Genomic DNA, 22,224 nt, shown 5'->3' on the forward strand with positions numbered 1-22,224 from the left:
GATCTTTTCTAAAATGGAGTCTTTTTAAATTTTACTTTTGGCCTTCTCTAACATTTAAGAATGTTAAATTTAATTGTATTAGTAATTACTGTTACAGAATGGTATTCTCATGTAAACTCCCTCACCAGCTACTTTGAAGTACTAAGATTCATCCAGTATTTAATCTTTTCCTTAGGGGTAGTTTGCTCCAAAAGTAATGTATCATACTTCCAAACTTTCTCTTCCTGGTTCTAATCAGCCAAAATATATGTGGTTAACTCCCACTATTATTGCCAACCTTCATTTTTCAGCTTCCCCAATCTTATCTAACATTTTCTTCTCACTTTACTCCTCCTGGTCAGGTGGTTAAAAGAAAAATCCTACTACAATTTTTTTTGTTCAAGTGTGGAATTTCTACCCACAGAGATTCCATTGGTACTCACCTTATCTGGTAAGATTTTTCTATTATTAATGTCTGTTGTCCCTCTATTTTACTTATGTAGAGAGAGCTGTCCTTCATTTTCAGAGATGACAAATCAGGCCCTGTTCATTCATGCTAGTGTGGCTGAAAAAAATCAAAATGGTCGCATGACCACACCATTCCAGTCCAAATGAAGGTAGTTCCTTGCCGCTCAAATGCGTTTTTCCGAACCAGGGTCTGTTTCTACGTTCCAGTTCGCTCTTTGGTCACCCTATCTTTGCGAAGCCTTTTCTCAAGAAGAGTAACTCCTCTCCTGTTTATTTCCTGCCAGGCTGGTCCGTCTGCCACAGTAGACTTTGAATAACCCACCTGTCAGGTTGTTTAAGGCTGAGCTTCGGTTTCGCAGTGTTGGAGGCTGGGGCATTTTAGTTTTGAATTTTATAACCAGACAAGGCTGTTTCCAATTGATTTTTCCTCCCCACACCACGTTTTGGGAATGCTAAATTTATCTCAGGATTCTACTGGCTTCCACGTATTGCAGCTCACCAATTTCCTTTTAGACTGTTAAAACTGGTGTTGGTTGATATTTTGGCTTTGCCTCTCTTTGACGGCTTTCACGCATGGCAATTTTTCTGTTTTAATCAACAATCTGCCTTCCTCCTAGACCTCAAAGCCCACCCACAGCGTTCTTGCTCCACCTTCCCACCTGCAGTGAAAAGAGGGACCTGGCCATTAATCTCGGTCTCGGTGCTTTTCAGCACATCCCTTTATTTTGGTTTAAACATTGGTCTACCCCCTTTTTCCCCTTTTAGTGCCAGTGGCCTGATTGCATTTAGATTCAGGTAGTTCTCATCCCTCAGGTACCAGTTCCACCTGTCCCCCAAATCCCCATTTACTGGTATATCGGAACTCCGCCTCTTTGCAACATTGCCTCCCGCATGCGTTGAATGTCTGGCTCTCTGCCTGCTTCTTGAGCATTGTGTCTGGAACTGGCAGCATTTCAGAGAATGCTACCGCACAAGGCCTGGTTTTCCGTCATGGGGTTAGCAGTCTAAATGGGCCCTCCAAAACCTCCTTACTGACTGCCATTAGTGGCAACATGACCCCTGGCTCCCTCAGCTTCTTCTGACAAGCATCTCATGAGATCTGCTCCCTTCACAACAGGGGTGCCACCTTGGGCTTCTTTAAAATACCGCCAATTCTTCCGTCAGGCCGAGTGATCAGGTCTTTCACTCCCATCGCCCGTTTCTGCCTGGCCCTGACCCTCAGAGGAGGAGGGTCTTTCATGCAAGAGCACCCTTTGTGGGAGGGGGGCTTCCTTCTGCATGCTCAATTTCCAGCAGGTGCTTTCTTTTCTTAAAGCTTTCTTTCCCCTCAGTAGCCAGAAGGGAGGATTTATTTGCTTTACCTAAGGGTTCCCAAAAAAGGGGGACCCCCTTGGAAACTTTATTTCTGGGGATAGTTTCTCCTCTTCGTTGAGGGTTGATTTAACAGTACTGTCAGTCAAGGAGTATGTCTTCAGGAAATTTTAAAATCAAAATCTCCTACCCAAATTTGATCATTTTCTCATACGTCATTATAAGCAAAGGGTATAAGCAAATCAGCTCTTCCTGTAACAGTTCTTTTTTCCTCCATGCAACATGGTTAATTTTCTTTTGCTCTGTGGATAAGGATATAGGGCTTAATGATCTGTTTTACTGGTTGATTATATATAAATATATTCAAGGGTCTGGTCAGTTTGAACCTGAGAGTAAAGAGAAAGTTGATCTCAGGGCCCCCATGAATTCATCCTTCCCATGTTATCCGTCCTGGTTGACTGGCTGCACGGATGCTCAGGCAGGTGCTGGGGATTAGGGAAGAGACCGGAATCATGGAAAATTGGGAAATTCTTTCTACCTCCTCTGTAGTTTGGTGCCTGGAGAAGCTGAGAAAAGGATCTTCTACTTTACCTATTTCCTCTGGGTTCCCAGAATTTCCTTCCAATTTCCTAGAATTGAATAACAGCTCATGTGCTGTCAGCCTGTCAGGGAATAGAAGGAAATCAAGACATCCTCAAGTCATGGCTTGTTAACTTTTTTAGAAAGTATCTCAACGTGACACCTGAAGCACCCTTTCCCTACACCTTATCTCATCTTGATCCACCTCACTTTCCCCTTCTCCTCCCTTCCCCCCCCCCCCCCCACCCTGCCCAACTCTCTTCTTTTTCAGCCCACACAGACACTTACAGAAGGGTTGGGAAGAATTTCAGCAAGAACAGGTGTCAAGAAGTTTCTGTACATTTATCTCGTAACAGAATTCCCTTAGTTTGCCTCCACCGCCTGCCCTGAGCCTTTTTGAAAATAAAATTTGTCTTTTATCGGTATGTTTCTGTGGCATCATATCAATGCTATTCGGATTATTGGTATTAGGATTCCACTCCATTCAGCTTTGCTTGCTTTAAAAAAATGTTTTGGAATTATCTAAGCCAAGTCCCTGGGATCTTTGCCAGGTGTAGTGGTTGCCCACTAGAACATAGTAATAAAAATTGTGGTGTTTGTTCAGCACTTATGTGCCAAGCACTGTACTAAGGCACTGGAGAAGATACAAGCCCTGATGATTTGAGACTCTCTAATTCTGTCCTGGGTATAATGTTTCAGTGCTTAATACAGTGTTCTACATGCAGTAAACGCTTAATAAATACTATTACTACCACTACTACAAACAAGGTAATCATATGGGACATGGTACCTGTCCCAAATTGGGTCTTACAGTCTAGTCGAGGGAACCAGTGTTGAATCCCCATTTTACAGCTGAGACACTGAATTTAAGTGACTCACCCAAGCTTACATAACAGGCAAGTTGCAGAACCCCAGTATTATACTGACTCCAAGGCCAAGAATACAATTCTTTCCACTAGGGCACAATTTTATTTTTCATGAATACTGGTATTTCACGTGACTATTTCTTTATACCCCAAGCTTTAAAGAAGCCAGAAACCCTAACATTTTAAAAAATGCTTCTTAGTAAAAAAACAAAAAACAAAATCACAGGAGTGACATCATTATAGACTATGGCAATTAAAGCAGAACTGAAGGCACTAAATAGTAGGAGCATAGTTAAAGTCAAATTTGATTTGTGCTGAAAAATGTGATGAAAATCCAAGCATTTAATACTGAATGCAAAACTTTGCATTTTTGGCTAAGTCTAGTTTGCTGGTTAGGCTGAAGTGTTCAGTTTCCAGGGTTAATAAATAATATTTACTGTCCTGTGGCATTTGAAAAACCACTTATAATCATGATTTGGAAGTTACTGCTAACATTTTCCAGAGAGTGATCCCAAAATAATCAGCCGTCAATAGTAAATTTTGTGGTGACTGGCTGTTTTGGTGAACTTTGGGAAGCAAGTGTGCATTGTAGTCTGCATATGTGTGGTCTTGCGGCATTCATTATGCCCTTTCTGTAATTGCAACAAAGCTTTCCACATCCACTGTATGAAGGAATATAGAACATGTTGAGGCAGTTCTTTATGAGGGGGAAAATTCTGTATGCTTGATTCCAGTGACTATTGAGATGGGTTTAACTTGCATCTTAATTGGCGTTTACTCCGAATGGGTCCTCTCCTTTCCATTCCATGACTGCATTGTAATTCTTCATTAGTATGTTTTTATTTCATGATTAAAAGTGAACTCTTAATAAAAACACTTGAGTTTATTACTTGTTGGTGGCAACTTGTCTGGATGTTGAGCTTGGGAAAGCAGGTTCAAACGTGCTGTGCCGGAGTGTGAAGCTACTTCCTATAGCATTTATTAGTTGTGAACTTTATTTTTTTCATAGTCTGAGGTATAATCTACCGCATGCTCTTTGTTAGAAGTTCAGCCTGGGCCGACCTGTGGGAGGAAGAGGAACCTGGGATGAGATGAGGTTTGGGAACGTCTAGGGGATCTGGAGTGGTTCCAGGCTCCGTTTTCCACTCTTCCTCAAGATTATGATAAATTCAGAAAAGTTTCATTGGAATCTTGGGAAATCGGAGGCCTAGCGCCATTCCAACCCGTGGTGGTATCATCCTGGAGCAGATCATTGTTCAGAGGCCTAACACTGGGTGATTTTTGTTGGATGGCTCTTATAAAATGAACGGACACGACCACCCCTTCAGAAAACAACAGTAGAAAGGCACAGAGCCCTTGTTAGCAACCACTCAGCATGGCTCAGTGGAAAGAGCCCGGGCTTTGGAGTCAGAGGTCATGGGTTCGAATTCCGACTCCGCCACATGTCTGCTGTGTGATCTTGGGCAAGTCACTTAACTTCTCTGGGCCTCAGTTACCTCATCTGTAAAATGGGGATTAAGACTGTGAGCCCCACGTGGGACAACCTGATCACCCTGTATCCTCCCCAGTGCTTAGAACAGTGCTTTGCACATAGTAAGTGCTTAACAAATGCCAATTATTATTATTATTATTATTATTATTTATTGACCAATCAATCAGTCAATCATATTTATTGAGCGCTTACTGTGTGCACAGCACTGTACTAAGCGCTTGGGAAGTACAAGTCGGCAACATATAGAGACGGTCCCTACTGGACTAAACACTTGGGAGAGTTCAGTAGAGTAAGTAGGCACAATTCCTACCCTCAAGGACTTTATCATCATCATCAGTGGTACTTGAGGGCTTACTGTGTGCGGAACTCTGTACTAAGCGCTTGGGAGTGTACAGTACAATTGTGCTGGTGGGCACGTTCCTGGCCCACAACTCTAATTTAGCAGGGGGAGAGGAATAGAGCGGGGGAAGGAACAGAGAAATGGATGTGTATAAGTTCCTTGGGGGTGGGGTGAGTATCAAAGTGCTTAGCGGGGGTACAGACTTAAATGTATAAATGATAGGAAGATAGGGCCAGGAGATGAGAGATTAATCCGGAAAGGTTTTCTGAAGCCAATATGATTTTGGTAGGGCTTTAAAGTTGGAGAGTGGGAGTCTTTCGGATATGAAGTTGGGGGGTATTCCAGGCAGGAGAGAGGCCAAGAGAAATGAGACGGAGCCACACGGTAAGTAGGCTGGTGTTGGAGGCGTGAAGTGTGGAGACTGGGTTGTGGGTGGGAGAGGAGTGAAGGTAGGTAGGTGGCAGACATCTGATGTCTTAAAGCTGATGGTGAGCGGTTTGGGCTTGATGCAGCAATAGTTGAGCAACCACTGGAAGCTTTTGGAGGAGCGGGGAGACTTGGGCAGAATAACTATTTTAGAAAAATAATCCTATCAGCAAAGTGAAGTATGGACTGGAGGTGGGGAGGCTGGAGGCAAGGAGGACAGCGAGGAGGCGGGTGCAGTGATGAAGATGGGATATGACGAATGCTTAGACCAGTGTATTGCCCATCTTGGCATAACTTAGAACAGTGCTTTGCACATAGTAAGCGCTTAATAAATGCCATTACTATTATTATAACGATCAGAGGAGTGGGGGAGAATAATTTCCCCTCTTTCCCCATTCCCTTGGAACAAGAAAATGGGTAAACCCTTAGCTAAGGCTCCCCTGTTTTGGAAGACAGTACTGAGCACTCCCTCAGTTGTAGCACCCCTCAAACCTGGGACCAGTGAAAGTTCCTGTCCCCATGAGGCAGGTATCCAGTTTCCCCAGTCCTGAAGCCCAAAATCCTCAATATGCCGCTTACAATTTTCTACCTTCTTGCTGTCGCTTTCCTGTGTGAACTCCTTCAATTGGTTATACGAGCCCACTTCGAATTTATCGTCTCAAAGCTGAGGCCGTCAGCTGTAAAGTCAAGAAGCCCCAGTGTTAAAGTGAAGTGTGTTCATGGATCTGTTACCTGTTGGCTGAAAGTCCATTTGTATTATTGATCATGTGCCTGAAAAGATAGAAAGTGAACTGTATTAAGTGGCGTTAGAGCTGTTTATTGATAGTTTTGTTTTGTTACTTTTAGCTCCGAGGTAAAATTTTCATTATAGTTTGTGTTTGACAACTCTTGGCCAGTTAACCCAAATCAATCATTGTTTTTAATTATAGGAATATTCTTTGTATTTTAATAATACTCACACTAAAGCACCACGTAGTCATTTAAAAAGCCTGAGTGGTCAGAATGAGATTTAGTTTGCCACCCATTATTAGATTTTCCATTTATTTTAAACAAGCACCCTTTGCAAAGCTTTTTTAATGACCGCTTTTATTATGAGTTGTCTGAGTAGAAAAAACGGAATGAACCAGTATTGGAAGGCACTCCTGAAACAGCTGATGCTCTAATAAAGATGCTAAAGTGATAAAGAGGTTGTGGTAGTTTAATGCTTGACAGTTATTGAAATATTAATCAAATGAGTTGAAGCAAATACATTTGTATAAAAGCAGATCTCCCACCAATAAATATAACTAGTTGCCCAAAGTTTTTATTTTGCATCTAATTTAGTGTACAGTTCTTACCATCCTTGAATACTGTTAAAGTATTTGAACAAGGGTGTTGGTGTTAAATCTCTTGATTTTTAGATGTTGAGAGGATTTGGTTTGAGGATTTGTTTGTTTTTCTGACCCCAGTATCTTTAGTTGGATTTAAGTTTCTTATTATTCTTTTAGACTGTGAGCCCACTGTTGGGTAGGGACTGTCTCTATATGTTGCCAACTTGTACTTCCCAAGCGCTTAGTACAGTGCTCTGCACACAGTAAGCACTCAATAAATACGACTGATGATGATGATGATGATTATGCCCTGTAGCAAATGTGTTCATTGTTAGAATGGAATAAATATGAGAATTTAGACCATGTAGTAGAGTTTTGACATTTTTTTATAGTGAGTGGTATATTTTCTGTGGGTTTTGTTTTTTTTAAAAGTATGGACTTACCTTGTGGAAACACATTTTGTTTTAAGTAAATTGCCATGCTTGGGATGTTCAGTTTCTCTGAACTCTTACTATGTTAAATTTTAGCGTTATCATTAGTTCTGGGATTTTGTCAGTTTGAATTACTTTGCTTCAATGTGTTCCAGGTCAGATTTCAATTGAAATGTTTTTTGTTAAAAATCATTTCCATAGAAGTATAAGTTTCTTTGAAACTAATTCAAATCTAAATATAAAACTTCTACAGCTAGGGTGAATATACAGAGAGACCCCAAACTCTATTAGGAATTATAACTTTTTTATGGTATTCATTAAATACTTACTACATGTCAGACACTGTTCTAAAGACACTGTTCTAAATGCTGGGGTAGATACAAAGTAATCAGGTGGGGCGCAGTCCATGTTCCATGTGGGGCTCACAGACTTAATCCCCATTTTACAGATGAGGTAACTGAGGTACGGAGAAGTTAAATGACTTGCCCAAGGTCCCACAGAAGGCACATGGCCTTCTGAATTAGAACCCAGGTCCTTCTGACTCCTGGGCCTGTACTCTATCCATTAGGCCATGCTAAAGGTAACCATTTGATTCTTTTTCTTTTAGCTGACCAAAATTGCCAACATTTTACATGCTTTCTTAAAAGGAAAAACTTGTGCTGCATACTTACCTTAATTAAAATTTGCAGCATTTATTTGTTTTGTAGACTTCCTTTTCTTTTGTTGGGCTTCGAACTGTATTTTTGAGTGGCTAAAGGCCCCACTGTTCAGTTTATCCACTTATTCTTAGAAATATTTTTGTATGTAAGCTTTCTATAAATAGAGGATAAACTAGAAAACTGTTTCAATTCAAACAGTTTATCTCTGAAATATTTAATAAGATAAAAAGAAATGAAGTAAAACATTTTTATTTTTATCTCAACCATGTTATTTTTGTTTCAGAGGAGCACATCTTGAATGATAATTAGAAGTAACCCTCACATTCAGTCTGTCACGAAATCCCATTGGTTCTCCCTTCACAGCATTTCTAGAATTGGCCCATTTCGCTCATCCAAACTGTTACCATACCGATCCAAGCACTTGTCATTCCCACCTTGACTGCTGCCTCAGCCTCCTTGCTGACCTCCCTGCTTCCTGTCTCTCCCCTTTCCAGTCCATACTTCACTCTGCTGCCCAAATCATTTTTCAGGAAAACTGTTCAGTCCACGTCTCCCCACTTTTCAAAAGCCTCCAATGGATGCCCATCCACTTCTATGACCTAACCGTTAAAGGCACTCAATCAGCTCTCTCCCTCCTACCGTACCTCGTGAATCTCCTACTACAAACCAGTATGCGCCCTCCACTCCCCCAGTTCATTCAGTCGTATTTATTGAAATGTTGTTCACTCATTCATTCATTTATTATGAATATGATATTCATGATATTATTATGCATTTATTGAGCACTTACTGTGTGCAGAGCACTGTACTAAGCGCTTGGGAAGTACAAGTTGGCACCACATAGAGACAGTCCCTACTCTCTGTACTTCAGTTTCCCCTTGCCCACATCTTCCCTGTGCCTGTAAACTCAGTATGGGCAAGGAACATGTCTACTAATTCTGTTGGATTGTACTCTCCTAAGTGCTTAGAACAGTGCTCTGGAACTGAGTAAATGCTCAATAGATACCACTGATTAGGACTCCGCCTTTCACATCCAAGAGTCCACCACTCCTTCTCTTTTCATATCCAACAGTCCACCACTCTCCCCAACTTCGAAACCTTCCTAAAATCACATCTCCGAGAGGCCTTCCCTGCCTCTGCGGTCATTTCCCTTAATCGCCCTCCCAGCGTCATCGACTGCATGTGGCTGTGTACTACCACCATTTAACATTTACAGCACATAGGTACATATCCATATACTCTACTATTCCCCCATCTGTAATTTATTTTGATGTCTGCAGACTGTGACCGCCTTGTGGGCAGAGATCTCGTCTACCAACCCTACTGTTTTGTACTTTCCCCAAGCACTTAGTACGGTGCTCTGCATACACCATGCACTTAATAAATACCATTGATTGATGGAAATAATTTGTGATAGACTTTTGAGGTGCAATAATATTGTGCCGAGTTGGTGCTGCTTTGACAACTGTAGAGAACTCTAGCATTTGGAAGTTTTTTACACTCTAGCAGCATTTTGTAGACTCCGCAGATTTTTGGAAAGTCATGAAGAAGCACAATCCCCACTGCTGGGTGACTTTTGGGCAAGTCATTCAACCTTTCTGTGCCTCTTTCCTCATCTGTAAAGTAGGAAATAAATACCTGTTCTCTCTCCGCATGCATTGTGAGTCCCATGTAGGACCGGACTGGTGCTGATCTGACTATTGTATCTACTGCAGTGTTTAGTAAAGTGCTTGGCACAAAGCGAGCAATTAAAAAGTAACACTGGTGTTACTGTTAAGTATATAGAAGCTCATGTACATAAACTTGTTTTTTTTCTTGGCTCATTTGTACATACAGACACAAACATGTAGTCAGTTATATGTTATTAATGTAAATATGCCATTTTGTTTCATTTTATAGGATTATGTGGACTTAAGTTTGCAATTCTTCTATGTGACTATACCGTCTTATTTACATAAATTGGAAAGAATGTTGGTGCTCTAAAATCTTTGAAATTTTACTTTTGATTATGCTACTACATTGAACTGGCGTTTTCTTTAGTCATCTTTCTTGCTATTAGATCTTAAAGTGAAGACGCTAAATTTAAGCTGTTTAGTAATTGCCACCAAAGCAAATTCCACAAGCCAATATGTGCCCAAAGTTATTGTTAATACTTGTATCATTCAGTTGAATTTTTCCTCATTATAAAATGTCTCAAGTTAAAAATTCCTAGTATTTCTGTGAAATGTCTGTTTGGGCTCTCTTACAGGATGTAGCAGCAGTTAATCGATGTAAATATCTCTAGCCTTGGGTTCTCAGGGCACGGTTTGAAGGTCCACATGCCTAGAGACTTATTATTTGGTTCTTTTTCTTTCAATCCACTTTGTTACATTTTCTTCCTTCATATATAATTGATTAAAAATAGGCAGTGCACCTTTAGAGTTGATACGAAAAGGAGAGGAAAAGTCCTAGGGTTTTCGACACACATGGGTTCTGTCTACCCGACGTATATTCAAACTTCCCCTGTACAAAAAGAACAGTGCTCTGATTGTGTGTAAAATACCATTCAGTGTGTTTCATTTTTTTGAGTCAACTTTTGCAGAAAACCTTTGCAGTAAAAAGAAGGTATCAGGCTTCATTGGTTTTCCAGTTGTAAGAAGGAAAAGCCAGTTAGGTATTGCACAGAAGAAAGCCTTATCAGACGTTATCCTCATGCTGGCTATGTTGTGAGTGTTGCCATCACAAAAAAACAGTTTAAAATGTGATGGAGAACTACCAAGTAGATGACTCTGTTGTAATAATAATAATAAATTTTGGTATTTGTTAGGCGCTTACTATGTGCAAAGCACTGTTCTAAGTGCTGGGGACGATACAAGGTGATCAAGTTGTCCCATGTGGGGCTCACAGTCTTAATCCCCATTTTACAGATGAGGTAACTGAGGCACAGAGCAGTGAAGTGACTTGCCCAAAGTCACACAGCTGACAAGTGGCGGAGCTGAGATTTGAATCCATGACCTGACTCCCAAGCCCGTGCTCTTTCCACTGAGCCACGCTGCTCTTCTAATGGTCCGTAGTTCAGACCATCCTGATTATTGGAGCAGAGGCATATCCTGAGTAACGAGGATCTGGGGTACTCCCTTCTACTTGTTCAAGCATGGAAGGGAGGGATTCTTATTTTTTTTTTAGGCGGGGGAGGTGGCAGTCAGGGCAGGGGAGATGAGCCTTCAGTCGGTTGTTAGCTTCCCTTGTCCTTCAGCCCTGTCTGAGAGCATGTTCCCATCTGCATCAGTGCAGTACTGATGATGCAGCGCTTTGTGCACTTTGTCACATTTCATTAAAGTCATCCGCAAGATCAGTGCACAAATGCAGAACGGACCCCCTACTGAATGCTGCTTGTTGGCAAACAAGAACAATTTCAAACTGTTTATGCTGTTCAAAAGACTCGTACGCATGTGGCTGTGTACTACCACCATTTAACATTTACAGCACATAGGTACATATCCATATACTCTACTATTCCCCCATCTGTAATTTATTTTGATGCCTGCAGACTGTGAGCACCTTGTGGGCAGAGATCTCGTCTACCAACCCTACTGTTTTGTACTTTCCCCAAGCACTTAGTACAGTGCTCTGCATACACCATGCACTTAATAAATACCATTGATTGATGGAAATAATTTGTGATAGACTTTTGAGGCGCAATAATATTGTGCCGAGTTGATGCTGCTTTGACTGTAGAGAACTCTAGCATTTGGAAGTTTTGGAAGAGAACAAAATTTAGGTGCCAGATTTGAGAAATTTTTCATCGTGGCAATGCTTCGTTAGCAATTCTGGAAAGATCAATCCAATAATCATATTTATTGAGCGCTTACTCTGTGCAGAGCATGTGCTTTTAGACTGTGAGCCCACTGTTGGGTAGGGACTGTCTCTATATGTTGCCAATTTGTACTTCCAAAGCGCTTAGTACAGTGCTCTGCACATAGTAAGCGCTCAATAAATACGATTGATGATGATGATGCTTAGGAAAGAATGAAATCACAGCTTGCGGTCCAGAGGGGGAGACCGACGTAACTGTTAATAAAAAAATAGCGGAAATGTACATAAGTGCTGTAGGGCTGAGGGAGGGGTGAGTAAAGAGTAAATGCAAGTGCAGGGGTGATGCAGAAGAGAGTGAGAGCAGAGCAAATGAGTGTTTAGTGGGAGCTCTATAATATTTGCGTACAGCATAAAGGTCAGTGATACTTGAAAGCTCAAGAGAGATATAACCTTTCGTATCCTCATTTCCAGCCACTGAAAAGGAGAATATAGTCTTTTGCAACAGCTTTGAGAAAACACCCTCAAGGTTTCTAATATCCAGTTATCTCAATTTAAGAATACTTCCAAAATGAAGGATGCCCAAGTAAGGGTTGTATTTCTTTCAGACTTACTGATTTTTGGAAAAGTGGTGGAAATGGGCAGTTCTCAAAACTTTATGAGCTTTTCATTTATCTTATAAAAATAAAATGAAATAAATGTTTTGAACCAATTCAGATCAGGTTACCGTTACCTAAATTCATTCATTCATACATTCAATTGTATTTATTGAGCGCTTACTGTGTGCAGAGGACTGTACTAAGCGCTAAATTAAATCTGTTGCTGGAAAATGTAAACTCGTTGTGGGCAGGGAACGTGTCTACCAGCTCTGTAGTACTCTCCCAAGTGCTTAGTACAGTGCTCTGCACATAGTAAGCGTTCAATAAATATCACTGATAATGATATAAGCCCCAAACTGTTAATTTTTTAAAAACTTGTCTGATGCAGGGTAACGGCACCCCGACTGAATTTACAACCACCCCTTGCACTTAAGGTTATATTTATACCCATCCTCCGTCTTTGTGAGTTTGTGTATATTTTGACTGAACATTCAGTTTGTTTATTCTGATTCTACTGTTGGTAAATATTTCTATGTCTATCTTCCCCATTAGAACGTAAGGGTCTTGTATTTCTTTTGAGTCTGTTTATCTTCATAGATTGCACCATACAGGGCTCCCGTAGCTTTGTGCATTTCAGTTGCTTATTCTTGAGGCTTGCCATATCCTGTATTATACTTAAGGTTTGCTCCTTGCCATAATTAAGCATTCAGTTTTTAGTTTTGGGGGTACATTTCTAAATGTTGGCAGTCGGGCCTGAGCAGGGCCATCTAAGTTTAAAAGTCTTTACCGTGCCTTTACATTTCTGCCCGCATTTAATTCCGAGCCACGTGTTTTCAGTATAAATTTTGGCTAGAATGCTGGGGAAGTGGAGATTGTTCTTCTGGTAACGTATGAGCCTGGATAGAGCTCAACACGAGATCGCAAGAGAGCACTGTGCACGTGTATGCAGCATCACTGAGGACCTTTTAGACTGTGAGCCCACTGTTGGGTAGGGACTGTCTCTATGTGTTGCCAATTTGTACTTCCCAAGCGCTTACTACAGTGCTCTGCACATAGTAAGCACTCAATAACTACGATTGATGATGATGATGATGTGTAATAGCATAGGTCTCTCAAGTCTTTGCCGAGTTTTGTCAAGAATGTAGCCAGCCCTTGCACTGTTGGAGAACTGACTGTACTTCTCTGCCTTGTATTGCAGCCTAAAACATTGACTGCTTCTAGACTGTCAGCCCACTGTTGGGTAGGGACCGTCTCTATATGTTGCCAACTTCTACTTCCCAAGCACTTAGTGCATGCTCTGCACACAGTAAGCGCTCAATAAATACGATTGATTGATTGGTTGAACCAGTCCAACCCGATTGTCTCGTATCTACGTCAGCACTTAGTACCGTGTATGGCATATAAAGTGCTTTACAAATACCATTTAAAAAAAACAAGCCTGGTAATAACAATAATAATAATAATAATAATAATAATAATAATAATAATGGCATTTGTTAAGCACTTACTATGTGCAAAGCACTGTTCTAAGCACTGGGGGGATACAAGATGATCAGGTTGTCCCAAGGGGGGCTCCCAGTCTTAATCCCCATTTTACAGATGAGGTAACTGAGGCTCAGAGAAGTAAAGTGACTTGCCCAAGGTCACACGGCAGACATGTGGCGGAGCTGGGATTCGAACCCATGGCCTCTGACTCCAAAGCCCGTGCTCTTTCCACTGAGCCACGCTGCTTCTCATAGCCACGCTTGCTTCTCATCATGGTAGTAGGCATCAACTAGGTGCTTGTATACTCTATGCTCAAAAATTCATCAGCTTGCAAGAATTTGGCAGCCATCAGGATCGACGCGGGAATCACAAATTTCTGTAAGTCGCTAGCCCTCTTAAAGACACAGTTTGTGCTTATTGGTACATCCCATACAGTACGGTGTGGCCTAGTGAAAAGAGCCCGCACCTAGGAGTCCGAGGCTGCCTGTCGCCTGCTCTATGATCTTGGTCAAGTCACTTACCTTCTCTGGGCCTCAGTTTCCTCATCTGTAAAATAGGGATTTAATGTCTCTTCACCCTCCTGCTTAGACCATGAGCCCCATGTGGGACAGGGACTGTGACCGACCTAATTAACGTATATCTACCCCAGTACTTTAAACAGTACTTGGCACATGGTAAGCGCTTGACGAATACCATAGTAATAATTGGTAATTCTGCACAATTTGATTGTTCACATAGTATTACATGTATTCATTCAGTTGTATTTATTGAGCGCTTTACTGTGTGCAGAGCACTGTGCTAAGCGCTTGGGAAGTACAAGTTGGCAACATATAGAGACGGTCCCTACCCAACAATGTGCTCACAGTCTAGAAGTTCATTCAGTCGTATTTATTGAGTGCTTTACTGTGTGCAGAGCAAGTTCATTCAGTCGTATTTATTGAGTGCTTTACTGTGTGCAGAGCACTGTGCTAAGTGCTTGGAAAGTACAATTCAGCAATAAAGAGACAATCCCTGCCATGATTAGTATATTTACAGTCACAGGTCACTTCAGCCATGTGAGGAGTTAGACTTGGAGCCAGTACATAGCGGCGTTGACCCTTAGTTTGAACATAAGCCCTTGCACGGCTGTGCAATCTCATACTAGTTGCAGTTGGATTTACTCCCTTTATTCACCCCTCTTTCAGCCCCACAGCACTTACGAATATATCCTTAATTTACTTATTCATATTAATAACTGTCTCCCCCTCTAGACTGTAAGGTCATCGTGGGCAGAGAACATGTCTACCAACTCTGTTAGAGTGTAGTCTCCCCAACTGCTTAGTTCAGTGCTCTGCACACAGTAAGCGCTCAGTAAATACGACTGATTAATTAGTATGTCTCTCTGGTTCATACGCTTGCCCTTTTGTGTGCTACACAGGTTTGACCAGTTGTCCAGAGGACTTTTGGGAAGGCTGAGACATAGCATATTTAAGTGCACTTTTTTTTCCAAATTGCAGCTTCCTCTCTGTGGCAAATTACCCATTTGTATAGTTGGCACAACTACCCATGTTGGGCACCAGGCACAGATTACTTTGAATCATTCATTACCCTCGTCCATACAGTAACTCAGGTGTGCTAAGATTGGCACTACATAATCTGGACATCTGCCCACTGGAACACAGATGCAAACTTTCTTTGACTAAGCCTGCCAGTTTTTGCTTCTGGGCAAAAAAAAAAAAATGGAATAAAATATTGTCCTACTAGGGCAAAACCTGTATGCTAGCATGAGACTCGTTCAGTGGTCTTGTATTTTTGTAGCACTATCGCTTCACGTGGCCATACAGCCAGTTTTCATAAAACACGGGAGTTGTATTCTCCAGGAGCCCTGCATCAAGGGAAACTTGTGTGCAGTAATAATAATAATAATAATAATAAATAATAATAATAGTATATGTTAAAAGCTTAGTAGGTGTCAAGCACTGTTCTAACTGCTGGAGTAGGTGCAAACTAATCAGTTTGGGCACAGTCTCGATCCCACATGGGGCTCACTTTCTCAATCCCCATTTTACAGATGACGTAACTGAGACACAGAAAAATTAATCACCATGTCCGATTCCACGCCGTGTGCACAACCATTTCTTCCAGTTCAGCATTGAGCTGTACCCAGACAAGCTCGGGCTGGGCTTCAGACTATCAGGAGCCAGGCTACACTTTTTTCTCCTGGTTTTGACTCCCATAATCATGGCTTGTAAACGTAGAGGGGTGTAAGCAGTTGGTGAAGGAGTAAGGAAAAGAAAAATGGTTGGATTTTCTAGCCCATGAAAACAAAGCGTGTGGCTATTGTGGGGAGGCATTTCATGGAAATGATGCTACAAGGAGAAACATTAACTTATTCCTATTGGAGGCTATCAGCCAAGTTGTCTTGCTCGATCCCCATCAGTGGTTATCATCATCTGCGTGAGTTTATTCCGGGAGAGTCATTTCAGGAGTTGCCTACCATCTCTTTTTCAGTAGTCAAACTTCCTCCTGTGTTGTGGTACCTGTAGAATTTACTTTTTATGGTATTTGTTCAACTCTTACTATGTGCCAGACACTGTACTAAGCGCTAGGGTAGATAGAAGCCCAGCAGGTTGGACACGGTCCATGTTCCACGTGGGCCTCGCAGTCGTAATCCCTGTTTTACAGATGAGGTAACTGAAGCACAGAGAAGTAAAATGACTTGTCCATGGTCACACAGCAGACAAATGGTCAAACGGAATTAGAGCCCAGGTCCTTTTGATTCCCAGGCTCTTCTCTTATTTACTTTGTGATCACAGCCTAAACTCTCTAGTGATTAAATACGATTGATTGATAGTGAGACAAAGGTATCTTAAACAGCCAACTCTTTTTTCAAGAAGGGAAAATGACTTTTCATTTTGGGTTACTGCTGTGTCCAGGTTGACATCACTACTTTTCACTGGCCATCAACACTCTCCACAGCAAAACTTAATGTTTGTAAGATTTCGATCTTTTTTTAGGCTCTCCACTACTTGGTCAAATCATCTTTTATATATAAAAGCTAGCCGGTGCTAGTTTTTAGCCCAAACGCAGGTATATTTGCTTAAGCACTTGCCTAAAATGCTTGACTTTCGAAATTGCTTCTGACTCTTTTCTTCATATTCTTTTAACCAGCTTTTTATTCTTTAGAATGGTTACATTTGCTTCTTACTGTGTTGAAAAATATTTTGTCAACGATTTGCGCGACAATACAGATTTGCCAGCCAAGTTTCAAGTAGTAGCACTTCACATCTTGTTAACTGCCATTTTGGGGTTCCGTATTGAATCGCACAGCCAAATGTTTTACACTCTGCCGTGAGCTCACTATCAGTTGATAATTTAGGGCAATGCAACTCGAGACTTTGTTGCCCCAGTTTGTGTGGCTGGTTGCTCCAAAGACTGGCACTGCACATATCTTAGAGTTACTTGAGTTAAATCCACCACCCTCGTGAGGTCAGCCAGTTCCCCAGTAGTTAGTACCAGAAAATTCAATTTGGCGCTAAAAGGCGTGCTACTGGAATCATTAACAAGGCCATAATTATATGTTTCAGTCCCGTACTTGAATCCCAGCAGCCAAAATAGTCTTTTTAAGGATTTTATTTTCTATAAAAGTCTGGAGAAGGGGTCATTTCAACGTACTGTACTCCTTTGAGCTGCCTGTGCCAGTATATGAGGCAGAAAATCAGGAATGAGATTCAAAGTAAATTAACATATGTTCGCAGAAAATTCAGCCCTTTCAGCAGGTGGTCTTCGAATAAAAAAAAAAGTCACCTTCTGCAGATTTCTCCACTTTTACTAGGTGACTAATTTAACTCTGTTAAATATGACTGTGTTTTGGGACCACATCCATGGTCTTTTGCAGCACTACAAACACTGAGGTTGTTACTGTACTATTTAAATAAATCAGCCAAGAGAAATTGCCAGCTTCATTGATTCTTTGTGTTTTCTTTAGTTCGGTACATAGAGGATTATTGCAACCCTTCTTAAAATCCTTCTCCTATCAGTCAATCAAATAGTTGTATATAGTGAGTGCAGAGCACTGTGCTAAGTGCTTCGGAGAGCTCATTACCTCACAATCTTAATCCCCATTTTGCAGATGAGGTAACTGAGGCACAGAGAAGTTAAGTACATATCTATCCTATTTATTTTATTTTGTTGGTATGTTTGGTTTTGTTCTCTGTCTCCCCCTTTTAGACTGTGAGCCCACTGTTGGGTAGGGACTGTCTCTATGTGTTGCCAATTTGTACTTCCCAAGTGCTTAGTACAGTGCTCTGCACATAGTAAGCACTCAATAAATACGAATGATGTTGATGAAGTGACTTTCTCAGTCACATGGCTGACAAGTGGCAGAGCCGGGATTAGAACCCATGACCTGTATATATGTATATATGTTTGTATATATTTATTACTCCATTTTACTTGTACATATCTATTCTATTTGTTTTATTTTGTTAGTATGTTTGGTTATGTTCTCCATCTCCCCCTTTTAGACTGTGAGCCCACTGTTGGGTAGGGACTGTCTCTATATGTTGCCGACTTGTACTTCCCAAGCGCTTAGTACAGTGCTCTGCACACAGTAAGCGCTCAATAAATACGATTGATTGATTGATTACCACAGAGTCGGGAAACACATCCCCTGCCCACAACGAGCCTATCTCCAGTCTCTCCGTGAAGTAATATCCAGGCTTCACACTGTCAAGTGCAGCTTAGACTCAGCTCAAAACCCCTGGGAGTGGAATTTAAGGAGCTGCTCCAATTCTCTGACCCTTATCTATCCACCCACATTTCCTGTTAGATGTAGCCTACTGCCTCCCTTGTTGCCAAACAAATCTATTCACTGTTGTCATCACACTCTTGACATTCATCTCCGGGCCTTTGCATTGGCCATTACCTCTGTCTGGCATGATGACCTCCTTCCTCTTGACTAAACTGGGTTCCTTTCGCGAATTCAAAGTTCTAAAAAAAATTCACCTTCTTCACAACAGGACTCTTTGACTTTAATCCCAATAATCACTACAGCAACCAGAATCATTATTCTTTTGTGTTTCTGTTATTTGAGACCTTAAGTAATTTCACCATACACACCTGTTACTTTTTACATAAACTTTTTCACACTTATAAAACAAACCATACCGTATAATGCGTGCATTTGAGGGAGAAAGGGTTTTTTTCTGAATTTTTTCAGAGCTGGGTTGTGTATTTTTTTTTTTTGCAGTTCCTACTTTTGTCTATTAGCATCTCTTTTTCAGTTAACTTTGCTCTATTTTGCCTTGCCCTGTGATTGCATTTGTGCTTCCAGCCCTGCCCAGACTGGGCCTCGCCCATTGAGTTAGATTGGCCTGGCATACGCTAGACTCAGTAAAAATTGGACAAGGTCCATGTAGCCTCTCTGTTACCTGCAACTCCCACCCCGAGTTGAAAGGTTTCAAGCCAAATGGATCACAGTAGGGATGCTGTTGTGTATATATGGCTTTTCATCAATCCCTGTCGCTGGTAGAGGAATAGCTCCTTTGGGATAATCTCAATATAATAATTAATAATATTTATGGTACTTGTTAAGCACTTAACTATGTACCAAGCACCGTTTTAAGCTCTGAGGTAGATACAAGTTCATTCATTCAATTGTATTTATTAATAATAATGATGATGGTATTTGTTAAGCACTTACTATGTGCAAAGCTCTGTTCTAAGTGCTTGGGGAAGTACAATACAGTAATAAAGTGACAATCCCTGCCCACAGCCAGCTCACAGTCTGCAGGGGCTGAGGGGATTGGACATAGCCCCTCACCGCCTTAATCCCTATTTTACAGATGAGGTAACTAAGGTCCAGAGAAGTGAAGTGACTCACCCACGGTCACACAGCAGACATGTGGTGGATTAGAACCCACGCCCTTCTGACTCTCAGGCTCATGCTCTATCCCCTAAACCGTGCTAAATCTCTTGCTCGTCTCTCCCCTGCCCCCCAGATATACAATCCAGATGGGGAGACAGACCTTAAAAATAAATAATTTATAATGTGTAATTTATAGATTTGTACACATATGCTGTGGGGCTGAAGCAAATATCAATTGTCCAAAGGTTACAGGTGCAAGGGCCAGGGTGACACAGAAGGGAGAGGGAGCTGGGGGGAAAAGGGCTGAATCGGAGAAGGCTTCTTGGAGGAGAGGTGACCTTAAGGCTTTCGGGTGGGGAGCGTGGTAGTCTGGCATACATGGAGGGGAAGGGAGTTCCAGGCCAGAGGGAGGACATGGGAAAGGGGGTGGTGGAGAGATAAAATCGGGACACAGTGGACAAAATTGGCGCTAGAGGAGCCAAGTATATGGGCTGAGCCGTAATAATAATAATAATGGCATTTATTAAGCACTTACTATGTGCCAATCACTGTTCTAAGCGCTGGGGAGGTTACAAGGTGATCAGGTTGTCCCTCAGGGGGCTCACAGTCTTCATCCCCATTTTACAGATGAGGGAACTGAGGCGCAGAGAAGTGAAGTGACTTGCCCCAAGTCACCCAGCTGACAAGTGGCGGAGCCGGGATTTGAACCCATGACCTCTGACTCCAAAGCCCGGGCTCTTTCCACTGAGCCACGCTGCTTCCCCAGTACTTTACATGCAGTTAGCACTCAGACAGTACCAGTGATGGATTGGTTATTCACTGACACGGTGTTATGGCAGAGCTAGTGTAGTAAACAGAGGGGTAGGAGAGTTCCAGATTGGTTACCAGTCAGCACAGTGTTTTGTTTTGTTTTGTTTTGTGTCCTGGCCCCAAAACTGTCCTCTACTTCCCTATCCCCATACATTTTCTTCCCTTCCTACATTTCTCTGCTGCCCACATCGGTTCCTGTCTTGGGATGACAGTGAGTGGCCTGGGGGAGGCTGTCTGAAGGGGCAGCCCTCTGGTGCTGCCATTGCCGGCCCTCCCTCCATTTCACTCTAATTCCCTGGCCTTGTAGCCCCTGAGGGCTGAGGCTTGACAGGGTCCCAGCAAAAAGGTTTGTGGGGCCGGGGGAGAGAGAGAGAGAGATTGGGGGGAGATGGGAGGGACTGGGTAGACAGGACAAGAGAGCTTCAGGATGAAGAGGACTGAGCGGGGGGCGAGAGGATGGGGCAAGGAATGAAGCAAAGTTTACCTATCTTTCAAGATTGGTGTCGTCAAAATCAAAAACTCCGCTGCAGACCCAAAATGGTGTAAATATAGAAACACGAAACCATTATTCATCACAACTCACAAGTGCTCCCTAGCTCCTTAACACTATTCTAGCCCAAGCACACGGTGAAAACCCAGTTTGGCAGAAGGAGATGCTCAAAATGGGCGGGATGAATTTGCTTTTTCTTCCGTTGTGGAGTTTTGTATGTGTTTCATTTGGGGTCAGGAGAGGACTGTTTGGTTTTGTTCTCTGTCTCCCCCTTCTAGACTGTGAGCCCACTGTTGGGTAGGGACTGTCTCTATTTGTTGCCAACTTGTAATTCCCAAGCGTTTAGTACAGTGCTCTGCACACAATAAGCACTCAATAAATACGATTGATGATGATGATGATTTGGGGTCAGGAGAGGACTGTTTGGTTTTGTTCTCTGTCTCCCCCTTCTAGACTGTGAGCCCACTGTTGGGTAGGGACTGTCTCTACATGTTGCCAACTTGTACTTCCCAAGCGCTTAGTACAGTGCTCTGCACACAGTAAGCGCTCAATAAATACGATTGATTGATTGACTGTGAGCCCACTGTTGGGTAGGGACTGTCTCTATATGTTGCCAACTTGTACTTCCCATGCGCTTAGTACAGTGCTCTGCACACAGTAAGCGCTCAATAAATACGATTGAATGAATGAATGAGTTGTTTAATTTTTGTATCCAGGGGCAGGACCATGACAACTTTTTGAATTTGTCCTATTAAAATGTTGTAGCTTTTCTTTGAGCTCAGTAAATTGCTTTAAAAAAGGCTCTTATATTTTCACAACTTCATAATTTCACTAAAAAATACTTAATGGTGTTTGGCCCAAAGGTGTTGCAGTTTTAAATATGCTTATACTGTGACAATTTGAAAAATGGATTATCTTATAAAATGCATCTAGAAAATATAAGGATGTATACTTATGCATATTTTTCTCCTTCAATCGCAGGACCGAGTATATGTACAACAAAATAACGTGGAGAATGTCTACAATTTGGGCTTAATAATTTTTCGAGATCAAGTTGTGCGTTATGGGTGTATTCGAGATCACCTACGGCAAACTCTGTTGGACATGATCGCAAGAGAGCGAAAAGGAGAAGTTGTAGACAGGTATGACCATCTGTGTTTTTTAATGTTATGACTTCTTTTAAAAAAAAAAAAGAGGCTCTGAGGAAGACCAAGATTCACAGGAAATCTAATGAATCAGTTCTCCAGTAAACATTTTGCTCGAAAAATGTAAATTGTAATTCTGATACATTTTAGCAGGTCTAATAATAGTTTTCCATATTGTATTTTTTCCATTTACA

At 41.7% G+C, this 22,224-nt stretch overlaps 1 protein-coding gene across 1 annotated transcript in view; it reads left to right on the plus strand.

Annotated features, from left to right (window-relative positions):
• The window catches only part of CUL3 (cullin 3), a 115,547-nt gene that overhangs the window by 56,775 nt on the left and 36,548 nt on the right, over positions 1-22,224 (plus strand). The window contains exon 4 of the mRNA XM_038748868.1: positions 21,867-22,027. Coding sequence (XP_038604796.1) covers positions 21,867-22,027 — 161 coding nt within the window. The remainder of the gene's footprint in view (positions 1-21,866; positions 22,028-22,224) is intronic.

Source organism: Tachyglossus aculeatus, chromosome 7, assembly GCF_015852505.1.
Source record: "Tachyglossus aculeatus isolate mTacAcu1 chromosome 7, mTacAcu1.pri, whole genome shotgun sequence".
In the NCBI taxonomy this organism is placed as follows: domain Eukaryota; kingdom Metazoa; phylum Chordata; class Mammalia; order Monotremata; family Tachyglossidae; genus Tachyglossus; species Tachyglossus aculeatus.